At 46.4% G+C, this 18543-nt stretch overlaps 1 protein-coding gene across 4 annotated transcripts in view; it reads left to right on the top strand.

Moving 5' to 3' along the window:
• The window catches only part of NHS (NHS actin remodeling regulator), a 251881-nt gene extending 234219 nt beyond the window's left edge, over positions 1 to 17662 (top strand). For 2 of the 4 annotated variants that reach the window (XM_048066847.2, XM_066981422.1), the window contains exons 4-9: positions 1468 to 1530; positions 3718 to 3910; positions 6918 to 7049; positions 8273 to 11230; positions 11739 to 11865; positions 13481 to 17662. In XM_048066847.2, coding sequence (XP_047922804.2) covers positions 1468 to 1530; positions 3718 to 3910; positions 6918 to 7049; positions 8273 to 11230; positions 11739 to 11865; positions 13481 to 14105 — 4098 coding nt within the window. In that variant the 3' untranslated portion in view covers positions 14106 to 17662. The remainder of the gene's footprint in view (positions 1 to 1467; positions 1531 to 3717; positions 3911 to 6917; positions 7050 to 8272; positions 11231 to 11738; positions 11866 to 13480) is intronic. The other 2 variants (XM_048066850.2, XM_048066848.2) reach the window with 2 other exon arrangements.
• Positions 17663 to 18543: the final 881 nt, after the last annotated feature.

The following is an 18543-nucleotide window of genomic DNA, read 5'->3' as shown; positions in this document are numbered from 1 at the left end:
AGTGTTGGTCTTCATCCATCTCAATCCTCTCCAAGGCACCTCAGACACCTTCCAAGAGGAAGCTGAATTTCAAAACCTGATCGTTTTAGCTGTGGTAAATCTGCACAAAGCAGGTGACTGGAAACTTGGCCAGCAGATCAAGGACGAAATGATCCTTGTGACTCTGAAGAGCAAAGTTAACTTGTTGATGTGTTCAGGATCTCTGCACCTTTTCTTACACAAACAGGTGTTCATCCCACAGTAAGGGCCTTTTCCCAGCTTAGGAGAACTGGTTTTGCACAGATCTGAATGGCCCAATAGAAACGTTAACTAGGAACAGTCTTCTTCTGAATTTTATCCCTCTGCTCTCCAATAGGGCTCATGTGCAGCTTATTTGGAGGCTTCACTCAATAGCCCTGCACGTGGGACCAGGGTAAAATGAGAAGTGTTACATATCTAGCAAAAAGGTAGGACGAGACAGAGAATTCAGCCTTTGGAGCTTCAGCATAGCTTTTTTATTATTTTGAAAGGAGACCATACAATGCAAAGTCTCTCAGACTGAGGTTTGTGTTTCATTCATCACAGCGGCGTTGATGATGTTTGGGCGGAACAATGTTCATAGGACCATTTGGCAGGTCTGCTAAGTAATGCCAGGGGAGATAGCACTTGCTAGAGCTTTCCAGCGTGGTGAACAGACCTTTTTTCTTTTATCTTTTTCATTTTATTTCCTGTTTCAAAAGAAGTCATCCTTCACTCATTCATTTTGAAAACAGGATGTTGCAACAAACTAACCAGTTTCCACCATTAAAGGACTTCAGAGCTGCAGGGATTCAGCAAGACCTAGGACATTCTGGGCATCTCTCTTTATCCTTTCAAGCGTTATAAAAAGTGACAAAAAGCCAATTGGCCGCTGTCATCCTGACACAATGATTGCAGCCTTGGAAATGTAATGATAACGTCAGGAAACCTTGGCAATCAACCTATTTGATAAATCATCCTCAGGACCAGCATTATTTATTTCCATTGCCTATAAATACCTCAGGCAAAAAAGTCCTTATATTACGAAATAGATCGTTTATAATGTAATTGGATAAGCACCTTGCACTGCTCCAGCTTCAGGCAGTACACAGTTTGAGTTCCCCAAATCAATACAAGACATTCTTAGGACAATTTAACTATGTCCGTAGAAGGAGATCAAACCAATTTCCCTACAATTTCGTCAGATCTGAGTAAGCAAAATCAGCACAGACTTCACATGGGTCCAAACAACTCCGTAGGCAAACTTGAATGAGGTGGGGCTGCGTTTGTGGAGTAGTCTGTTCTGGGAAACAGACTGATCGGTTGGAAATCGAGGTGGAAATCTCAGGTTGTTTTGCCTCTGACGCTCATTTATCCAGACAGAAATAATGTGCTTTTACCAACAACATTTTGTCTGTGTTTTTAATTTTAATTTATTTTTTTTTTCTTTTTCACATTTCACATTTATAGTTTAACAGCACCCGTTCGCCCTCCCCAGTTGAGTGTTGCCACATGACCCCCTGGAGTAGAAAGGTACTGGAAAAACAAGCAATCCTCAGCTCACAGCCCTGTCTCACTCTTCTCCCTTCCAGATCCTAACCCTGCCTCTTGCTTGCTTTTCACTTGCTAACTTTACTGCCTCTTCTGTTTCCGATGTCAGTAGGGCACAATAATGACATCTTTTTCCCTCTTTCCCTCTTCACCTGGGATCGGTTTCAGGAGCTCATGGCCACAAGGCCACCTCCTTGATCCTATCACCCCTTTAACGGCCTGGTCCAGGACCATAGCGGTAGTGACTGCTTTTCGTTTTCTTGCAATGTTTTTGCCCAATGCTTTATTTTTCCAAACGGTAAGGAATCGTTTGGGCAATGCCAGGACAAACACGCGCTTTTGGATGCTCGGCAATGCCGCAGCTTGCTGAGCAGGAGCTCTGGCAGCCGGAGCCCGCGGTGGGGTCACTTCACCCGCTTTGTCCCCTGCTCCATTGTTACCCTGGCAGGAGCCAGCAGCCAGTGCAGCCTGCGTGTGTGCAGGGTTTGGGGTTTTTTGTTGTTTGTTTTTTTGTGTGTGTGTGTTTTTTTTTTTTTTTGCATGCATGCATCAAACTTTTGGGGGGGGGAAGTTACCTAGGAAACAAAGTCTTTTGTGCTTGAAGTTTATACGAGCTATTCACGTCTGCCGGGGATCGGCACAAAAGCCGCAGAGAGAAAGAAGGCTGCGATGTTTTGCTAAAACCCTACGTGGGAAAGCGGGGCTCCCCGCGGGCGGGAGGAGGAGGACGCGCGTCCCCTCGGCCCTGGGGTGCTGCGGGGGGTGACGGCGGCCAGGTAAGTGCACGTCCTCCCGCACCTCAGCCAGCAGCGCGGCTTTAGGATCCAAAATGCTTTTGGGGCCGGGGCGTAAGCGCTGTCTGGAGCTGGAGGCGGCTCGTTCCCTGGGGACTTGTGCGAAGCCTGGGAGGAGGAATGGCAGAGCTACAAAGGCAGGCTGGCGAGAGCACGCCGCGCTAGACCGCAGCCGGCTGGACCCCGGCACGGAGGGGAGCGCGGTGTTTTGTCTCCGCCAAAAACTGGGGAAGAAAGCTTAAAGAGCAGTTATGAGGGAGAAGCCGGGTAGCTGGGCAGCTGGGAATCCGGGGCTGGGGAGGAAGCCAGCCTGAGAGGTGCAGCTCTTCGTGTTTAAAGAGGAGACAGATCGACTTCCCGGGCTAGGGGAAGAGTTGTCACGGCTTGCGGAAGAATGTTCTGATGGAAAAAGGGGGGGAACTGGGCAGAAAAAGGTGAGTGTTTCTCCCCTCCGTTCCTTCCAAACAAAATGGGAAGTTTTTGGTTTTGTTTTTGTTTTCGATTTTTAAACAAAGGGACTCCAAAACACGGGTCGGTAGCTGGTACCACATGAAAACACAATTTATTTCTCTGTTACTGGGTGGAATTATAACAGCTTTGCAGGACAGGGTGCTGCTGGGGGATTTGGTTTTCCTTCACAAAGAAAACAAAGCCTCTGTGTTGCTTCCACAGTTTACTTTTCTCTGTTTCTTTATCTTCCGTATCTAGTGCTTCTCGTAGCATGCCGTAAAAATTTGCATGGTTTCTAAACAATACTTTGAATTTCTTCTGGTGGTGGCCGACCTTCCCCATGGCCGACATCCTCCTGACCCTGGCACTGCTAACACCTGCCGCTTCCAACCACGTAGCTGCCGGTTTTCTGCAACTTTTTTCTGGTCACGTCCCTAGTTTGTAAAAAATGAGACGCGAGTGACTTCCCGAAGCGCGGAGGGGTCTCGTTTAAAGCTTTAGGCCTTCTGCTGCCTGTCCTCGAACGAGTGTTTCCCCGGGGCCGGTGCTCCCTGCTAGCAGCAGACCGCTGCGCTCCAAAGGCTGCGGATGCAGAAGCGTGCCCCGGTGTCACGCCGATGGTAAGCGGGTACGTGCCAGAGGCAGCAGCGTGCAAACACGGGACGTGTGCCCCTTCCGACCAGGAGGGCGTCCTGTACTGCCCCGCGAAGGCGCTGCTCCGCTCCCCGCACGGTGAGGTATTTGTCCCCTGCGACCGGTGCGTTATTGCTGCTGCAGCGGGGAGCAGGCAGCGCTGTGTGACTTACCCAGAGCAGCTCGTCGTTGCTCCCTGTAACTGATGGCTGATCTGTCTGCCTGCTTTGTTCCTACAGCAGCCGCGCGTGCCCGAGTGGCAGACACTGATTCTGAATGTATTCGTTTGCAGTCCCATCCACCAGAGGACGAAGATACAGATGTCATGTTAGGGCAGAGGCCGAAAAATCCAATACATAATATCCCTTCTACACTGGATAAGCAAACCAATTGGAGTAAAGCACTACCTCTCCCAACTCCAGAGGAGAAAATGAAACAAGATGCCCAAGTGATTTCTTCTTGCATTATCCCCATCAATGTCACTGGTACAAATCTCTTCTATTTCTTTTTGTATTTATTGCATGGTTCGAGGGAGGTCAAGTGCTTACTTTGTTTAATTTGTTTGAAGTCACTGGATTTTACAGTCTGTGGGCAAAGACCCTAGCCTGAGGATTTAGTTGCTGGAAGACAGTGGGCTAAATTCATCCCTCATGCGTGGCCACTGAAGTCACTGAAGCTGCATCTAGGATTAATTTGGCCCACGTTTTTTGAGTCATGTTGTACAGTGTAACGTAACGCTGGCTCCCTGTATAAACAATGTACTTTTGTTGTGTATATAACCTACAGCCTGTGTTCACAAAGACCTCAAATAGCTTTTCGAATGTAGCTGACTGAAATAATGCAGAAAGCCACCAGGATTAATCATATGATTATCATGTGTAGCAGGAGAAGAGAAACTAGAGAATGTAGGCTACTATTTGCAGTGCTTTAAACATGCAAGTCATGACTGTGTAGCATGCAAACCATCGCTCTGAAATCTCTTTACATGCAGCTACGCTGAAGGTATAGTAATGGCATTTTCATTTATTTATATAACATTTGGATGCATTTTTCTAGATTTATTTGAACAAGAATTGTTTATGTAAGCATCAGCTTTATCAGTTATTGAATGTAATAGATGACTTGTTTCCAGAATCAAAAATCAGGTTGTTTTTCTCTTTCTCTCTTTTTCTTTCTCTCCTTCCAGAGGGCTATGGTAAACATAAGGTTTATCTGAGTTTTCCTCAATGATATTTTGCACCAAGATTTGATTAATGTAAGAGCATAAAGGGGGCTGATTTCCACGGCTATAGACTTGAAAACAGATAGTCAGGGAAAAAGCAGGGAGCTCTCAGCTATCCGCAGAGAAAATTCTGGTATTTAATTGTGTTTTTCCAGAAACCGGGGGGTTGGCGGGGAGGTCACGTCCCCTCATGCCACATTGCTCCTGCTTGTGTCCATCAGCAGTGCCCAGCCTTCCTGCAAGACAGGCTGCCGAGCTGCCTGCGGTGCCAGGGGAAGTCTGCACGCCCCCTGCCCCGCTCTGCTCCCAGGAACTTGGTGCTGACTGTCCGAGGGGCTCGGGGCTTTGGGGCTCGCTGCAGCGTCCCTTCTGCCCCGCCATCCACCTGGGGCTGAAGGGGCTGTGTCTGGGGGCCCCCTGCTCCAGGCTGGGCACTCCGGATGGAAGACCCCACAGAAAGACGTGAATGGAGTGGCACGCTTCCACGAGGCGTTAAGTGATGCTCTGCCCCCACAGCACGTAGGACCTTAGGTGTGTAGGCTGCCCAGCATCAGCAATGCCACACAGTCCAGAGCAGAATTACAGCGTTAGGCCTGGGACCGATGTTAACTTTTCCAGTAATAGAAATTTTTGCCTAGACTCCACCTGCCATACACTGGAACCAAATTCCCACTGATCAGTTTTACAGATCAAGAATGGTATGTAATCTTCTGGATGTTTATGTGTATCATTCTCATTAGCACTAATGGGAATAATTTGTATGCGTCACGGGGAGGACATACCCTCTGCCACTTTCCTCTAGAGATGACCCGTGCATCTGGCACACAGAGCATGTTCAGATAACTCACAGTTGCTGGAAACCCAGCAATGACTCGGATTGATTTTCGTTTCAAAGAGTTTGCTTTCATTTTTCTGTTTTGTTCTTTAAGCTTCTCCCAACCCTGAGAAATGTTCACTTTTTTAAAATGACTGTTGTTGGAGTTTACGGCACTTTCCTTCCATATTAAAGAAAGTTCTTCCTCTGCTTATTCCAGGGGCATTGGTGGTTACAGGACATCTGTCTGAAGCCTCTATTTCACTGTAGTAGATTTCAAGAAGAACTTTTACAAGAAAGTTACTTTTTAACGTTTTACATTGTTATGTAGTGTAATATGTATGTGTATGTCTGTGTATAATTATGTTTTATATAATTATACGCTATTAAAATAGTTTTTATCAGGATTTTTTTTTTAATTTTGTTTACTTTGGTTTGTTCGTTTTTCTTAAGATTACAAACCACTGTACCAATGATCCCGATGTTAGTGTTTTTATGGACCTGGCACATTTTTTCCAACCTGTCCCACGTCAGCTTTAGAGAGCAGAAGCATATAGCTGTGCAACACCACAGCCAGTCTTTTGGTGGGCCTCCTTTTAATTTTAGATTGACCACAGTGTAAAAAACAAAGTCAAAGAGGCTTCCCTGTGGCAGTGGCATGGAAACATAAAGAAAACAAGGAATTCTTGCTCGTTCTGCATGACCATGGTTATAAATAGATGTGCATGTGAACTTGGGCTCCTAAATCCAAATTTAGGACAGTGAATGTGTGAGCTGATTCCCAGAGCGGACTCCCGTGTGCCTTGATGCAGGCTGAGTGCTTGGGAAAATCAGGCCACGTGCTGGTGCACAATACCCACTGCCCATTTACTTCATCCTTGGCCATGTGTAATAGTCAAGGAAACTGCTCTCTAAACTTGCATGTGGACTTTGCCCCATTTTAGCTGTCTTATTCCTTTCTGAAATGGTAGCCCTTTTGGCATATTGGTCTCCTAAGAAGCCCCCAACTATTGTAATTCGGCATTAAAATTTAAATTGTTTTCTTATGCTTAGTTGCTTAAAGTAAGTCAGGCTGTAGCTGAAAAGATTACTCCTTGCAGACATGTAACTGTCACTGTCCCTGTGACAGATGGATAAGTAGTTATAAGAAAGATGCCCTGCTACCAAGAGCTCTCAACTCTATTTTCCTTCCTCGTTTTTTCTTTTCTTTTTCTTTCTTTCTTTATTTTTTTTTTCAATCCTTGTGTTACTTTTGTCAGACCAGGCTGCTGAGGGGGAGCTGGAATTAAATGTAAAACTGTGATATACTGTAATATAATTCACATAAGAGCTATATAAGGGCTTCCTTATGTTTATTCACAGGCTTAATCCAAGCTCACATACCTCCACTGTGTTCCAGCCATGAAAATTTGTTTACTATTTCTAAAGGCTAATGAGACCTATTTATGGGTTGCAGGAGTTGGTTTTGACAGAGAGGCTAGTATACGCTGCTCTCTTGTTCATTCACAATCTGTACTACAGCGGAGACGAAAGTTGAGGAGGAGGAAAACCATCTCTGGCATCCCCAGAAGAGTGCAACAAGAAATAGGTGTAGTATAAATACAACTCTTCCATAGATAGCTTTCTAACCAACTTAAATTGCAGGGATATGAGCTGGTAGCCGGCCTTCCAAAGAAATGAATCCTTGAAAGCGTAACTGGTTGTGGAGTTTGGGAATGACGTGTTTTGTTTTTTTGATTTACTGCAGTAAGCAAAGCTATATTACTCCATATGGCCCTGACGTAAGGGGGGCCTTACCGAGTAATATAGATGTACATGTTCAGCTCTTATCGTGTAAATGTTAATCAGTTATTTTTTTTCCATTTTATTTTTGTTATATTTGCGTGCATAAAAAGTAACTAGATTAAGTGAAAGTTTTTTCTTGTATGAGGGGATCTGAAGGTAAAGAAATGACAGATGTTGCTCAGCAGAGTGATGAGCTGTGACAACTCACTCAGATATCAGTTGGATATCCGCATTAGAGACAGCTGCTGGTACCCCACTGAAAGCTTTGCTGAACGTTCCTTTTCTTTGTCATGCTTGTCCTCAATTCCTTCCTTGCATTCTTTATTACCAAGGATATTTGCTTGAAATCAAGTGGCTTGCCTTGCTTCTGTTGTGGGTAAATTAGGAGCAACTCTGTTGAGGGCAAATACAGTGTAAAATTGGTCTTAACCCGAAACTAAATGAACAGGATCATTATTTCTTAATGTTCATCTGCATCTGAAGATGACTCTGATATCTCGGTCAGTTGCTGTGAAATTTGATCGGAGGCAGAAGGAATGTGTTTATCATAGGGAATAAGCAACCAGAGAACCTATGAAACAAAGATCCTGTTACTGTGCAAATATTCTTGGTAGGAAAGAAGCAGATAATGGAAATTCTGAAAAGATATATAGTCAGAATAGAATTATTTTTAGAAGTTTACGGAGTGTTTTGTCAGGCAGACACTCCTGAAAACTGCCTGTAAACCATTGCAGTGCAGTGACAAAAACTGAAAAGTTAATATTCATCTTAATATTTACCACAGCAAGATCAGCTCTGCGTGAGATCACATTGCAGAAACAGGAGAACTGAGATCACGTTGCAGGACTAGCAGAATTTCCCACCTCACTGGGATGAGGTCTGCCTTATGTACATTTTATAGCCGAGTTAGCTTTGGTACAAAACTCAGCAAGATTAAATGCAGATATGCTTCTTGGGTTTCTCCGCGGGTCGTCTCGTGTCGGGACGCGCGAAGCTGTCTCTCACCCAGCTTTACGTGTACCCTAGATTCGGACGAGTCGCCGGTGGCGAGGGAGCGCAGCGTGATTGTGCACGCCAACCCGGACTTCTCCAGCGCCGGCAGCCGGCGGTCGGGGACCAGGGACTCGGAGTGCCAGACGGAAGAAATCCTGATCGCGGCTCCCTCCCGGCGCCGCATCCGCGCGCAGAGGGGGCAGAGCGTGGTCGCCTCCCTCTCGCACTCCGCCGGCAACATTTTGGTGCTGGCGGACAACGGGGATGCCGTCTTCGCTGCCGCCGTCAGCAACCGCATCCGTTCGCGGAGCCTCCCTCGTGAGGGTGCGAGAGCCAGCGAGGGCGACCCGGCCGCCACCACCAAGAGTTCGGCGTATGATGCAGAGCACTTCCTAGCCAGCCAGGAGAGGCTCCCAAAAAAGGGAAAGGAGGTCCTGAGCAAACAGGGTTCACAAGAGCACCAGGCCCTAGGTTTAACTTGCCCTCAGCACCTGCACAGCCCTGAGCACAGCATCGGCGAGAGAGGGAGGTCACGACTGTCGAGGATGGCAGATTCGGGAAGCTGCGAGATTTCGTCCAACTCGGACACCTTTGGGAGCCCCATTCACTCCATCTCCACGGCAGGAGTCCTGCTCAGCAGCCACATGGACCAGAAGGATGACCACCAGTCCTCCAGCGGCAACTGGAGTGGGAGCAGCTCCACATGTCCCTCTCAGACGTCCGAAACCATTCCTCCTGCTGCCTCTCCGCCGCTGACAGGCTCCTCACACTGTGACTCCGAGCTGTCCCTCAACACCGCTCCCAATGCCAATGAGGACTCGAGTGTCTTCATCACGGAGCAGTTCGGTGACCATGTGGACAAGGTCAGAGGCCACAGGGCGAGCTCCTTCACCTCTACCGTGGCAGATTTACTTGATGACCCCAACAACAGCAACACGAGTGACAGCGAGTGGAACTACCTTCACCACCACCACGATGCCTCCTGTCGCCAGGACTTCAGCCCCGAGCGCCCCAAGGCCGACAGCCTGGGATGCCCGAGCTTCACGAGCATGGCCACGTACGACAGCTTCCTAGAGAAGACCCCCTCTGACAAGGCAGACACTAGCTCACACTTCTCCGTGGATACTGAAGGATACTATACCTCCATGCACTTTGACTGTGGTCTCAAGGGTAACAAGAGCTATATTTGCAACTATGCAGCCGCAGGCTCCGAGAGCGGCCAGACGGCGAGCGTGACATCCAGCCTGGCCGACTGCGCCTGGCAGGACTGCATGAACCACAGGAGGCAGGGACGGCAGAGCATCTCTCTGAAGAAACCAAAGGCAAAGCCAGCCCCACCAAAACGCAGCTCGTCTTTGAGGAAATCTGAGGGCAGCGTGGATCTTCCCGAGAAGAAAGAACCAAAGATTAGCAGCGGGCAGCACGTGTCGCACACCGCCAGGGAAATGAAGCTGCCGCTTGAGTTTTCCAACACGCCTTCCAGAGCGGAGGGCTCTAGCCTGCCACCCAAATCCGAGCTGCCCTGGGCGAGCCAGAGCGACGGCGGCCTGAAGGACGCTCAGTTCGACACGGCCGACATGCCGTCCTTTAAAGACGAAGGTGCTGAACAACCTCACTATGCAGACCTCTGGCTCCTGAACGACTTGAAATCTAGTGATCCTTACAGGTCTTTATCTAATTCGAGCACTGCTACGGGTACCACGGTCATAGAGTGCATCAAGTCGCCAGAGAGTTCCGAGTCCCAGACGTCGCAGTCCGGGTCACGGGCCACCACCCCATCCCTCCCTTCCGTCGACAGCGAGTTTAAGCTGGCCTCGCCGGAGAAGCTGGCGGGACTGGCCTCACCCTCCAGCGGGTACTCGAGCCAGTCAGAAACACCAACCTCCTCCTTCCCGACCGCCTTCTTCTCCGGACCCTTGTCTCCGGGGGGCAGCAAGAGAAAGCCGAAAGTACCCGAGAGGAAGTCGTCGCTGCAACAGCCGCTCTCTAAAGACGGCACCGTGTCTGCAAGCAAAGACCTCGAACTCCCGATTATACCTCCGACCCATCTCGACCTAAGTGCTCTTCACAGTGTCCTGAACAAACCATTCGCTCACCGGCACCAGCTGCACGCCTTCAACCCCAGCAAGCAGAACACGGTGGGAGAAGCCCTCAGCCCCAGCCCGCCCTCTGCCCTCGCCATCACGCCCTCCGTCCTTAAGTCCGTGCACCTCAGGGCCGTCAACAGGCCTGAAGAAGCGAAGCAGAAGGGCAGCACTCCCGACCTGCTCTGCGTCCGAGAGACTGCTGTGGTGGCAAACGATGTTTCACCGGGCAAAATGCGGCCACTCCTAACCAAGAAGCCAGTATCACGGCAGTACTCCACTGAGGAGGCCATCATGTCGTACATCGACTCTTCCCTGGCAGAAACTGGCCCTGGAAAACCGCCCTTAGAAAAGAGCTCCTCCTTCAGCGGGCAGAGTAATTGTGAGCAAGAAACTCTAACTTCAGCAAGTGTGGCTCTGGTTGAAATCAAACCCATGAAAGACCAAGTGCCACTGGCTGCCGAGCGCTTGCCAGACAGCGCTCTAAACCAGTCTTGTGCCGTTCCTACAGAAGGGTTTCAGAAAGGCTCGGCCATCCCCACAGGTGATTACGAAGCGGAGAAAGCTAACCGGGGAGCAGAAGTAGACGGCCGCCCCGAGCGAGCGCAGGCTCAGCCGGAGCTCTCTGGTGGCGGTGGGCAGCAGCTGGAGCCTGGCGCTGCGGCTGAAAGCCCCGCTCGGGCCCAGGGAGCAGATGTCAGCGATCAGCTTAAGCACCAACTCGATTTAAGCCACCATGTGCCTGGGAATATCAGCTTTGAATCAGAGACGGCAGCGGTAAGCTCTCTCGGTGAAGCGAGTTGCAAGCAGGAGAACGACATCACATCAGGTATTCCTACCAAAAGTGCCTCCGATGCCGGCAGGGCGGACGAGACAGCGGGTGGCACAGAAGAGCCGTCGCTGAAAGGTCAGTCGTGTCCTCTGTCTGCGCTGGGTGGGGTGTGACTGGCAGTGGGGTGACAAAACTGGGTGCCCTGAGGGCTGGAGGTGTTACTCAGCGTGCCTCCGCAGGCCCTGGTGAGCCCTCCTGGTCTGCCAGCGGAGCAGCCACCCAGAGATGCTGTGTGCTCTCTCAGAGGGGTGTATTTCTCTGATAAATGCTTCTTCCCTTGTGCTACGTGCCAGACAGAAACAGGAGAGGGAGAAGCACTGCCCCGCTGTGCAGGGGGCTGTACTGTCACCACTGCAGAGCTGGTGCCAGTGCCTGTACCACAAGCAGGAGATCCTGCTTTTGGGCCCTAGCAGTGCCCGCCGCATGGCTCCAACGTGCAACGTGCATGGTAGTTAGAGGATAAAGTCTGTGTCACCAGCATTGGCTGTTGGCTCACACACCGAGCTCATGCCTTGCCTTAGCAGCACTGCTTCAAAACATGGTGGGGGTGTGACTCTAACCATGGCTTCTGTCCTTATCTTAGAGTCTTCTCCAAGTGACGACTCCATCATGTCCCCGCTGAGTGAAGACTCTCAGGCTGAAGCTGAGGACGTTTTCGTGTCTCCCAACAAACCTCGCACTACTGAGGACCTGTTTGCAGTCATTCACAGGTGATCTAACCTTCTTGTGGTTAGGCCTTGTCCCACCCGCAGGCAGAGGTAGCTGGCATGGTGCTATGGGCAAGGTCTGCACGAGTATCCCAGCCAGCGATGGTACTGGAAGTCCTGAAGTCCCGCTGGTGCCTGCCCTTGCAACTACAGGAATGAGCTAACACCATCCAGAGGTGGCTTTGGGAGGGGACGGGCTCGGGTGCAAAATAGGGTATGCGGGTCTGCCCACATCTGTGCCTGTGCATATGCTTCTCAGCTGATCTGGTCTTTATCTAAACTGGTTGAGGCACTTAGGTTATTTTTTTCAGTGAGCTACATCTGCTATTTTTGAAGGCCCCCCGTGACTTCAGTCAGGTTTATTTGCCAGACTTCCAGCAAAACCTCTGGTAGGGCTGACAACTGCATAATGATTGGTGATTCTGTATGAAATTCTTCATCTCGATTTCCTCTGTCCTGAGACTACCTTCTTTAGTTTATTGCATTAGTTTTCTAAGAGACAGCTTCTAAAAAGTGCTTTTTTATGGTCTCACATTGTCACCTGACACTATAGGGACAGGCAGACTCTTTTAGGGATCCTTTGCAGAATGAGGACTGGCCACAGGGTTGTGGTTATAATCAGAGCTTTATTTTCACATAAATTTTTGAGCAATTGCCACAGCTTATTGTTATCTACAGTTTCTAGCAGCAAGCATAGTTTACAGTTACATAGAATTCTAGTAGATATAGTAGCTTTCTTATTATCCAGAATTTCTGATACTTAGACTTTTTAATCACATGGACCCTCTGCAGATCAGGTTAATTCTTCATAATCAGCACATGATACGATAGTCATAATCTAGATTCAGACTTCACCTAAAAGAAGATGAGTCACTCAGTCCTTAGAGGAAGCAGATGATGGTGGAGACATCCCTGGCCACCAGGGGACCATGGGTTTTGCTCTCCAGCCGCAGCTCTGGTCTAAGGCTTGCTGCTGCTTGACCTTATAAGCAATACTTTACATGCTGTTACACTTCCCTGTTCCATAAAAAGTCACCGCATCCTGGCAATCCAGTGCCTGGGCTTTGATAATGCTGGTGGGCAAATATCCTTATCACAGTGGATAAGTAGGAGAGAGAAAGAGGGGGAGGGTGATACCTCACTAGCCTGCTTACATATTATGGGTGTTTGCCATATATATATGCTTTACAAATAACATCAGGCTGTTCTCTCTGAGAAACACGTCTCCAAAGAAAAGTCCCCACAGTGGTTTCTGGGTGTTCCCCCCAGCTCCTTCTTACTGAGTGAGCTGTCGCACTGAAGTGATGAGAAGGCATCTCTTCAAATTTAGTGTGTTTTGTATTCAGCTGAAATTTGCAATCACAGCTGAAATTACAGATTTCTGATATTAAATGGGTTTCGATGAGTATTTGGCTAACCTGGGACTCTGTAATCATCATTGTCTTTATAAAGAGCTGTTTGTGCATGAATTGTTTTAGAAGAGGTGGGTAAGATTGAGAGGGATTAAGGAAGCTCCAGCTAGTTTAAAAGCATGGTGAATCCGTGAAACTCCATGCTAGCGTGAAGCGTTCTTCTACAAAGATAGCATATGAAAGAATGTTCCTCTGTATTTTTACAGATCGAAAAGGAAAGTTCTTGGGAGAAAGGACTCCGGAGACCTGTCTGTCAGGAACAGATTGAGAGCTTCCTCTGGGACAAGCAGCCAGCCGCCCGCCAGCAGTACGCTGCCCGCCAGCAGCGCACCGCCCACCAGCAGCGCGGGTGCTCCCATAAGCAGCCAGAGGTCCCCCGGGCTTATATACAGGAATGCCAAGAAGTCCAACACATCTAACGAGGAGTTTAAACTACTGCTTCTTAAAAAGGGCAGTCGGTCTGATTCTAGCTACAGGATGTCCGCCACAGAAATTCTGAAGAGTCCAATCCTGCCCAAGTCACCCGGAGAGCTGACAGCGGATGCTCCCCAAAGCCTGGACGAGTCTCCCCCGGCGGCGAGTCCCGATGCGCTGTCCCCGCTGTCCCCCTGCTCACCGAGGGTCAATGCAGAGGGATTCTCCTCCAAGAGCTTTCCCATGTCGGCGTCTTCGCGAGTGGGGCGCTCCCGGGCGCCGCCGGCAGCCAGCAGCAGCCGGTACAGCGTGCGCTGCAGGCTGTACAACACGCCGATGCAGGCCATCTCGGAGGGAGAGACCGAGAACTCGGACGGCAGCCCCCATGATGACCGGTCTTCTCAGAGCTCAACATAGGCTGCCAGGGACTGCTGACACCACGTGGGTTGTGTAAGGATGTGAATATAAGAGGCCAACGCTGTAGCAGTCAAAGAAATAATAATAATAATAATTGCAGGGCAATATCGATGCTTAAATGTGTTTGTGTTCGTCAGATGCTGGGGAAACAGGACTACAGCTGTAGCTATTTATTACTCTACATTTTATAAAAGTAGAAAGATATGCTACATCTATTGTGTTTTCTTTTAGCTTCATTTCATTTATCCCACTCTCATTTCTGTTGTCACTGTAGATTTCAAGGCCATACACTTTTCGTAGAGTTCAAAGAGACTTTTTGTGGGTTTTTTTTGTTTTTTTTTTCCCAGAAGTTGCCCATCTAGAAACAAATCCCTCACTGTAGTGCTTCCCTAGGGAGAAAAATAAAAAAGCAAATGCTCTTGAGGATTGGTATTTTTCTACACTAAAATGAGCTGAAACAAAATTTAGAAGAAATTAACAAAACATATGTAAATACCATATTTTTGATAGAAATTTGTAAATAGAATTATCAAAAAGTGGACACATGGCAAACAATTTACCACATAACAACTTTGTTTATAGAAGACAAAAGAAGTCAAATGTAATAACTGTATTCTGTGAATACCATTTTCATATCAAACATAAATTCACATGGCCACCAACAACCACTTTCGGTGCCATATAAGCCTCAAAGACGACATTTAACAGTCGAAAGGAATTCTCCACCTTAGCTAACAAAACGTAAAGGCTGACTGAGATCGGATTAAAGCAACCATTTGTCTTTCTAACGTAGCTCCCAACAAGCTAACTGAAAAGTGCAGCTGTGAGTTTCACCGTGATAATCGGCTGGGAAGGCAGGCGTGCTTCTGACACAACTAAGTCATTTCCAATACGAAGCCCCAAACGGTCCCATCTGACGGTGTCCCCTGGGCCTTCGTGCTAACAGGGATTGCTTGGGCGAGAATAGACGTGAGGAAATAGTACTTCCTTTCGTATTCCTATTAGGCTATTGGGATACATAACACAGTCATAACCTGGTAACTATAATCTTTAAACATGATTAGTTTCTGGCTCTTAAGGGAAACAAATAAATTATAAGCATGCAACAAGCGCTTTCAATTTATCAGTAAATATCTGCGATGAGTTTTCAGTGAAGCTTTCTCTTTGTGCTGATGAGATTCATGCTACCTAAATATTTACAAAAATGACACTGTGAAAATGTAGCTGGGAAATAGGTATGTGTATGCATTATTTATATTCATTGCGAATCCGGGAAGGGGAAAGCTCTGGTTCATTGTGCCAGCCACATACAGTTTGGATTTCGTCTGGGTTCACCAGAAATGTGCAACAGGGTGGGGGACTGGGATGGGGTGGGAGAGGAGACAAGTCAAAGCAACTGCTTTGATACAAATGAAAGCAGGGAAATAAAAGCTGAATTACTTGAAGTTACTTGAATTTTCTTGTCTTAAAACTGAAAGGACGTGTACTTTTAAACTTAACCCACAAGTTGCTTTATGCTTTTAATTTTTAAATGAAATAAAACCAGTCGTTGGCCTGATTCTCCTTTGGGCTATCGTGGTTTCCAATGATGTAGCCTGACCATGCTACTCAGAGAACAAGGCCCTCTTTGTCCAAAATTTGTGCAGTTGGTGTTGTTTGCTATAATATATGCTTTGGAGTAGAGGAATAGAGGAAAGGTTAGTGCAGAGAAAATATTACAAGAAGGAATTTGGTGTGCAGTAGGACAGGTTGAGTAGGATGGCAGAAAGAGCGTACTTAGGTACTAAAGAAATCAACTCAAAGCTGGCCTTAAGCATAAGTAAATAATAGGGAAGTGGGATGTGTGAAATGGGTTTTTCCTTTTTTTTTTTTTTGTGCTTTTATTCATGTAATGCATAAAGCTGAGAGTTTTAAAAGAGGGCAGATTGTGTTTTTAAGAGGAAGGTTCAACCTAAAGCGGTTATGATTTTAAAGAGTTTGAGCAAGTCAGAATGGTTTAACAAATCCTGAATGTTATTTCCCATAAGGTTTGTGTCTCATTTTGTCTAGCATTTACCACAAGAAATATATAATTCAGGGTATCCTACCGTCCTCCTGTGTAGTCTGGTTGTGTGCAGTATGCAAGATGGAATCACTATGCATGCGGTACGTGTGTTGGGAAGAGGCGTGGTAAATCAGCTAAAGGGCTTCAAAACAGGGAAGTCTAAAGTAGTTTTTAAAAAGGTAGGTGGGGCAAGGTTTGGAAATTAAGGACTAGTCACATTAGTAGCTTAGTTAAGAAAATAAGTCTAAACACAAGTGAAATGAATGAATGGGAATGTTTTAATAGGAATTGTATAGCATATAACAAAACACTTTCTGGAGAACATGAGTAAAGGAAGTTTAGGTATTGGGCAGAAACTCCTTAGTTTGTCATCTTAAGTCATTTTCCCTAAAATTTTACCAGTTCTTTTATAACATGTTTGCCCTTAAAGGTGTTCTATGTGCTTTAAAGAATCATTCAAAACTGTTAAGAGAATACAGATGAATTGACTTTGGTGATACCACTTTTTATTACCAGTCAACAATTTCATAGGTGCCATATATAAATATATATATATACACTAAAATGTTTTTTGACTTGAATTGTGAGGCAATACTTCACATACAAAATGACCAGAGAACAATCACATTGAAATATAGTCTTATTTTGTGTAAAATCTATGAGAGGCTTTCTTCCTATTTTCTATTCAGCGGATCGAAACACAAACAAAGCCACTGTAAATCCACTGTGAAGAAGAGAGTTCATAACAAATGTGGGAGGCAGAGGAAAGGAAATGGAGGGAGACCCCTTCGGTGTTGCAGGTGTGCCTCCAAGGCACCGGAGGACAAGCTGTAGAGCAAGGGGAACATCAGACATCTTGAAACAGGGTACGGTACGTGCCTAATGGCCACCAGTGAATCATCGTTTCAACCTGTTGTTCCGTTGTTTGCACTGATGTTCTGGAGATGATTTTGGAAGTTACACAGCTGTGTGTTTTGAAAAGTAACATTTTTTTCCCCTTTTTTTCTTTCCCTTTTTTTCATGGCAGCATAGAGAAGATGGAATAGTTGTAGCAAATAAAGCATATATTTGCTTTTGCCAAAGGTCAGTGATTGAGTGCATTTGCTGCAATGGTGGCAGATATAGAGAAATACTGTAGGTTATGACTTAAAGAATTAAAAAAAAAAAATTAAGAAGGTTACAGTGTAACTATTTTGGTACTAGCACCAGTTCATGCTGGCAGAAAAGACAATGGTTTATGGACTTGCATCCATTTTGTATTTTTGTAATATTTGTAAATATGAACTTTTTAAATTGTTGCAAAGATGGTTTCTTTTGTAAAATGTTTTCAAAGTTTACATTAAATCCAAGCCTTTGTATATTTTAGAGCTGTGCAACACTTTAAGTCTTGTATTTATTTTTAGTAAAAACGGTGACAGTTTCATTGTGAACCCCTCTCAAAAAATGTGTCGGAAAAGTTTGATTACCTAGAAAGTGTGTATAGAAACTCCAAATAAACGTGACTGCAATTAAATCACACCTTCTCTTTGCTTGTAATGAAATGTAAAGTCTGATCTACTGGACTACGAGTACAGTTTTTCCAAAAGTAAGTCTCAGTGCATCACGTCTTTCAAACCACTTGATCTTGTTTTCCCTTCAGTTTAAGATTTTGTACAAACCAAGTAAGGGAAAAACCTGTATCCAATCTAAACTGTCACTGAGTTTAAGTGGAATTTAGCCCCCAAGTACAATTTTGTCAGAATATAAAGACTGCTGGATTTGCCCAAATTCTACAAGGGACAAAAGGTTAAGCAGGAAAGAAAGGAAGCAGAGATGAAAAATAATGGAAAGACTGCTACTTTATCTTTGGCTGGAAAACAAATTGCAACACGTAAGACCCAAGGCATAAAGCATCCAGTGACTGAACCTTATCACATAAAGCAAGCAGTGGCCAAAAGGCGGGTGATAAACTATGAACATAAAATAAAGTAGCATTTGCACTTCTAAGTTTAAGTCATTTTGGTTAGTGGGAGATAGAGAAGTCTGGACACGGACGCTAGGTGGGTTAAATGTTCTAAAACTGCATACCTGCAGGAAAAGGGGAAGAGAAGAAGCTTTTGTTTTCATCTGTCATTCTGTCAGTAGCTTTGCAACCCTGTACATAGGTACTTGAAAAGTGCACATGGGCAAAAGTGGAAATATGGAAGTCTAGTGCCTTAAAGTGGAGAAATCAGCCTTGGGGAACGCAGCTGAGCTATTTGAAATCGTGCCTCGCAAAGATACAAAGATTTCCCCTATGGGTGTGGTACCAGAGTGGTCTCCAAGTGGGAATCAGCTTCTATAACATTTGTTTCAACCAGATGGTCAAGCAGTTAATGGCTATGTAGATCATTTGCTGATGTATATTATGCGCCT

Source organism: Anser cygnoides, chromosome 1 (genome assembly GCF_040182565.1).
Source record: "Anser cygnoides isolate HZ-2024a breed goose chromosome 1, Taihu_goose_T2T_genome, whole genome shotgun sequence".
Lineage (NCBI taxonomy): Eukaryota > Metazoa > Chordata > Aves > Anseriformes > Anatidae > Anser > Anser cygnoides.
The sequence above is the reverse complement of the archived record's forward strand: the minus strand, read 5'-3'. Positions and strand labels throughout refer to the sequence as shown.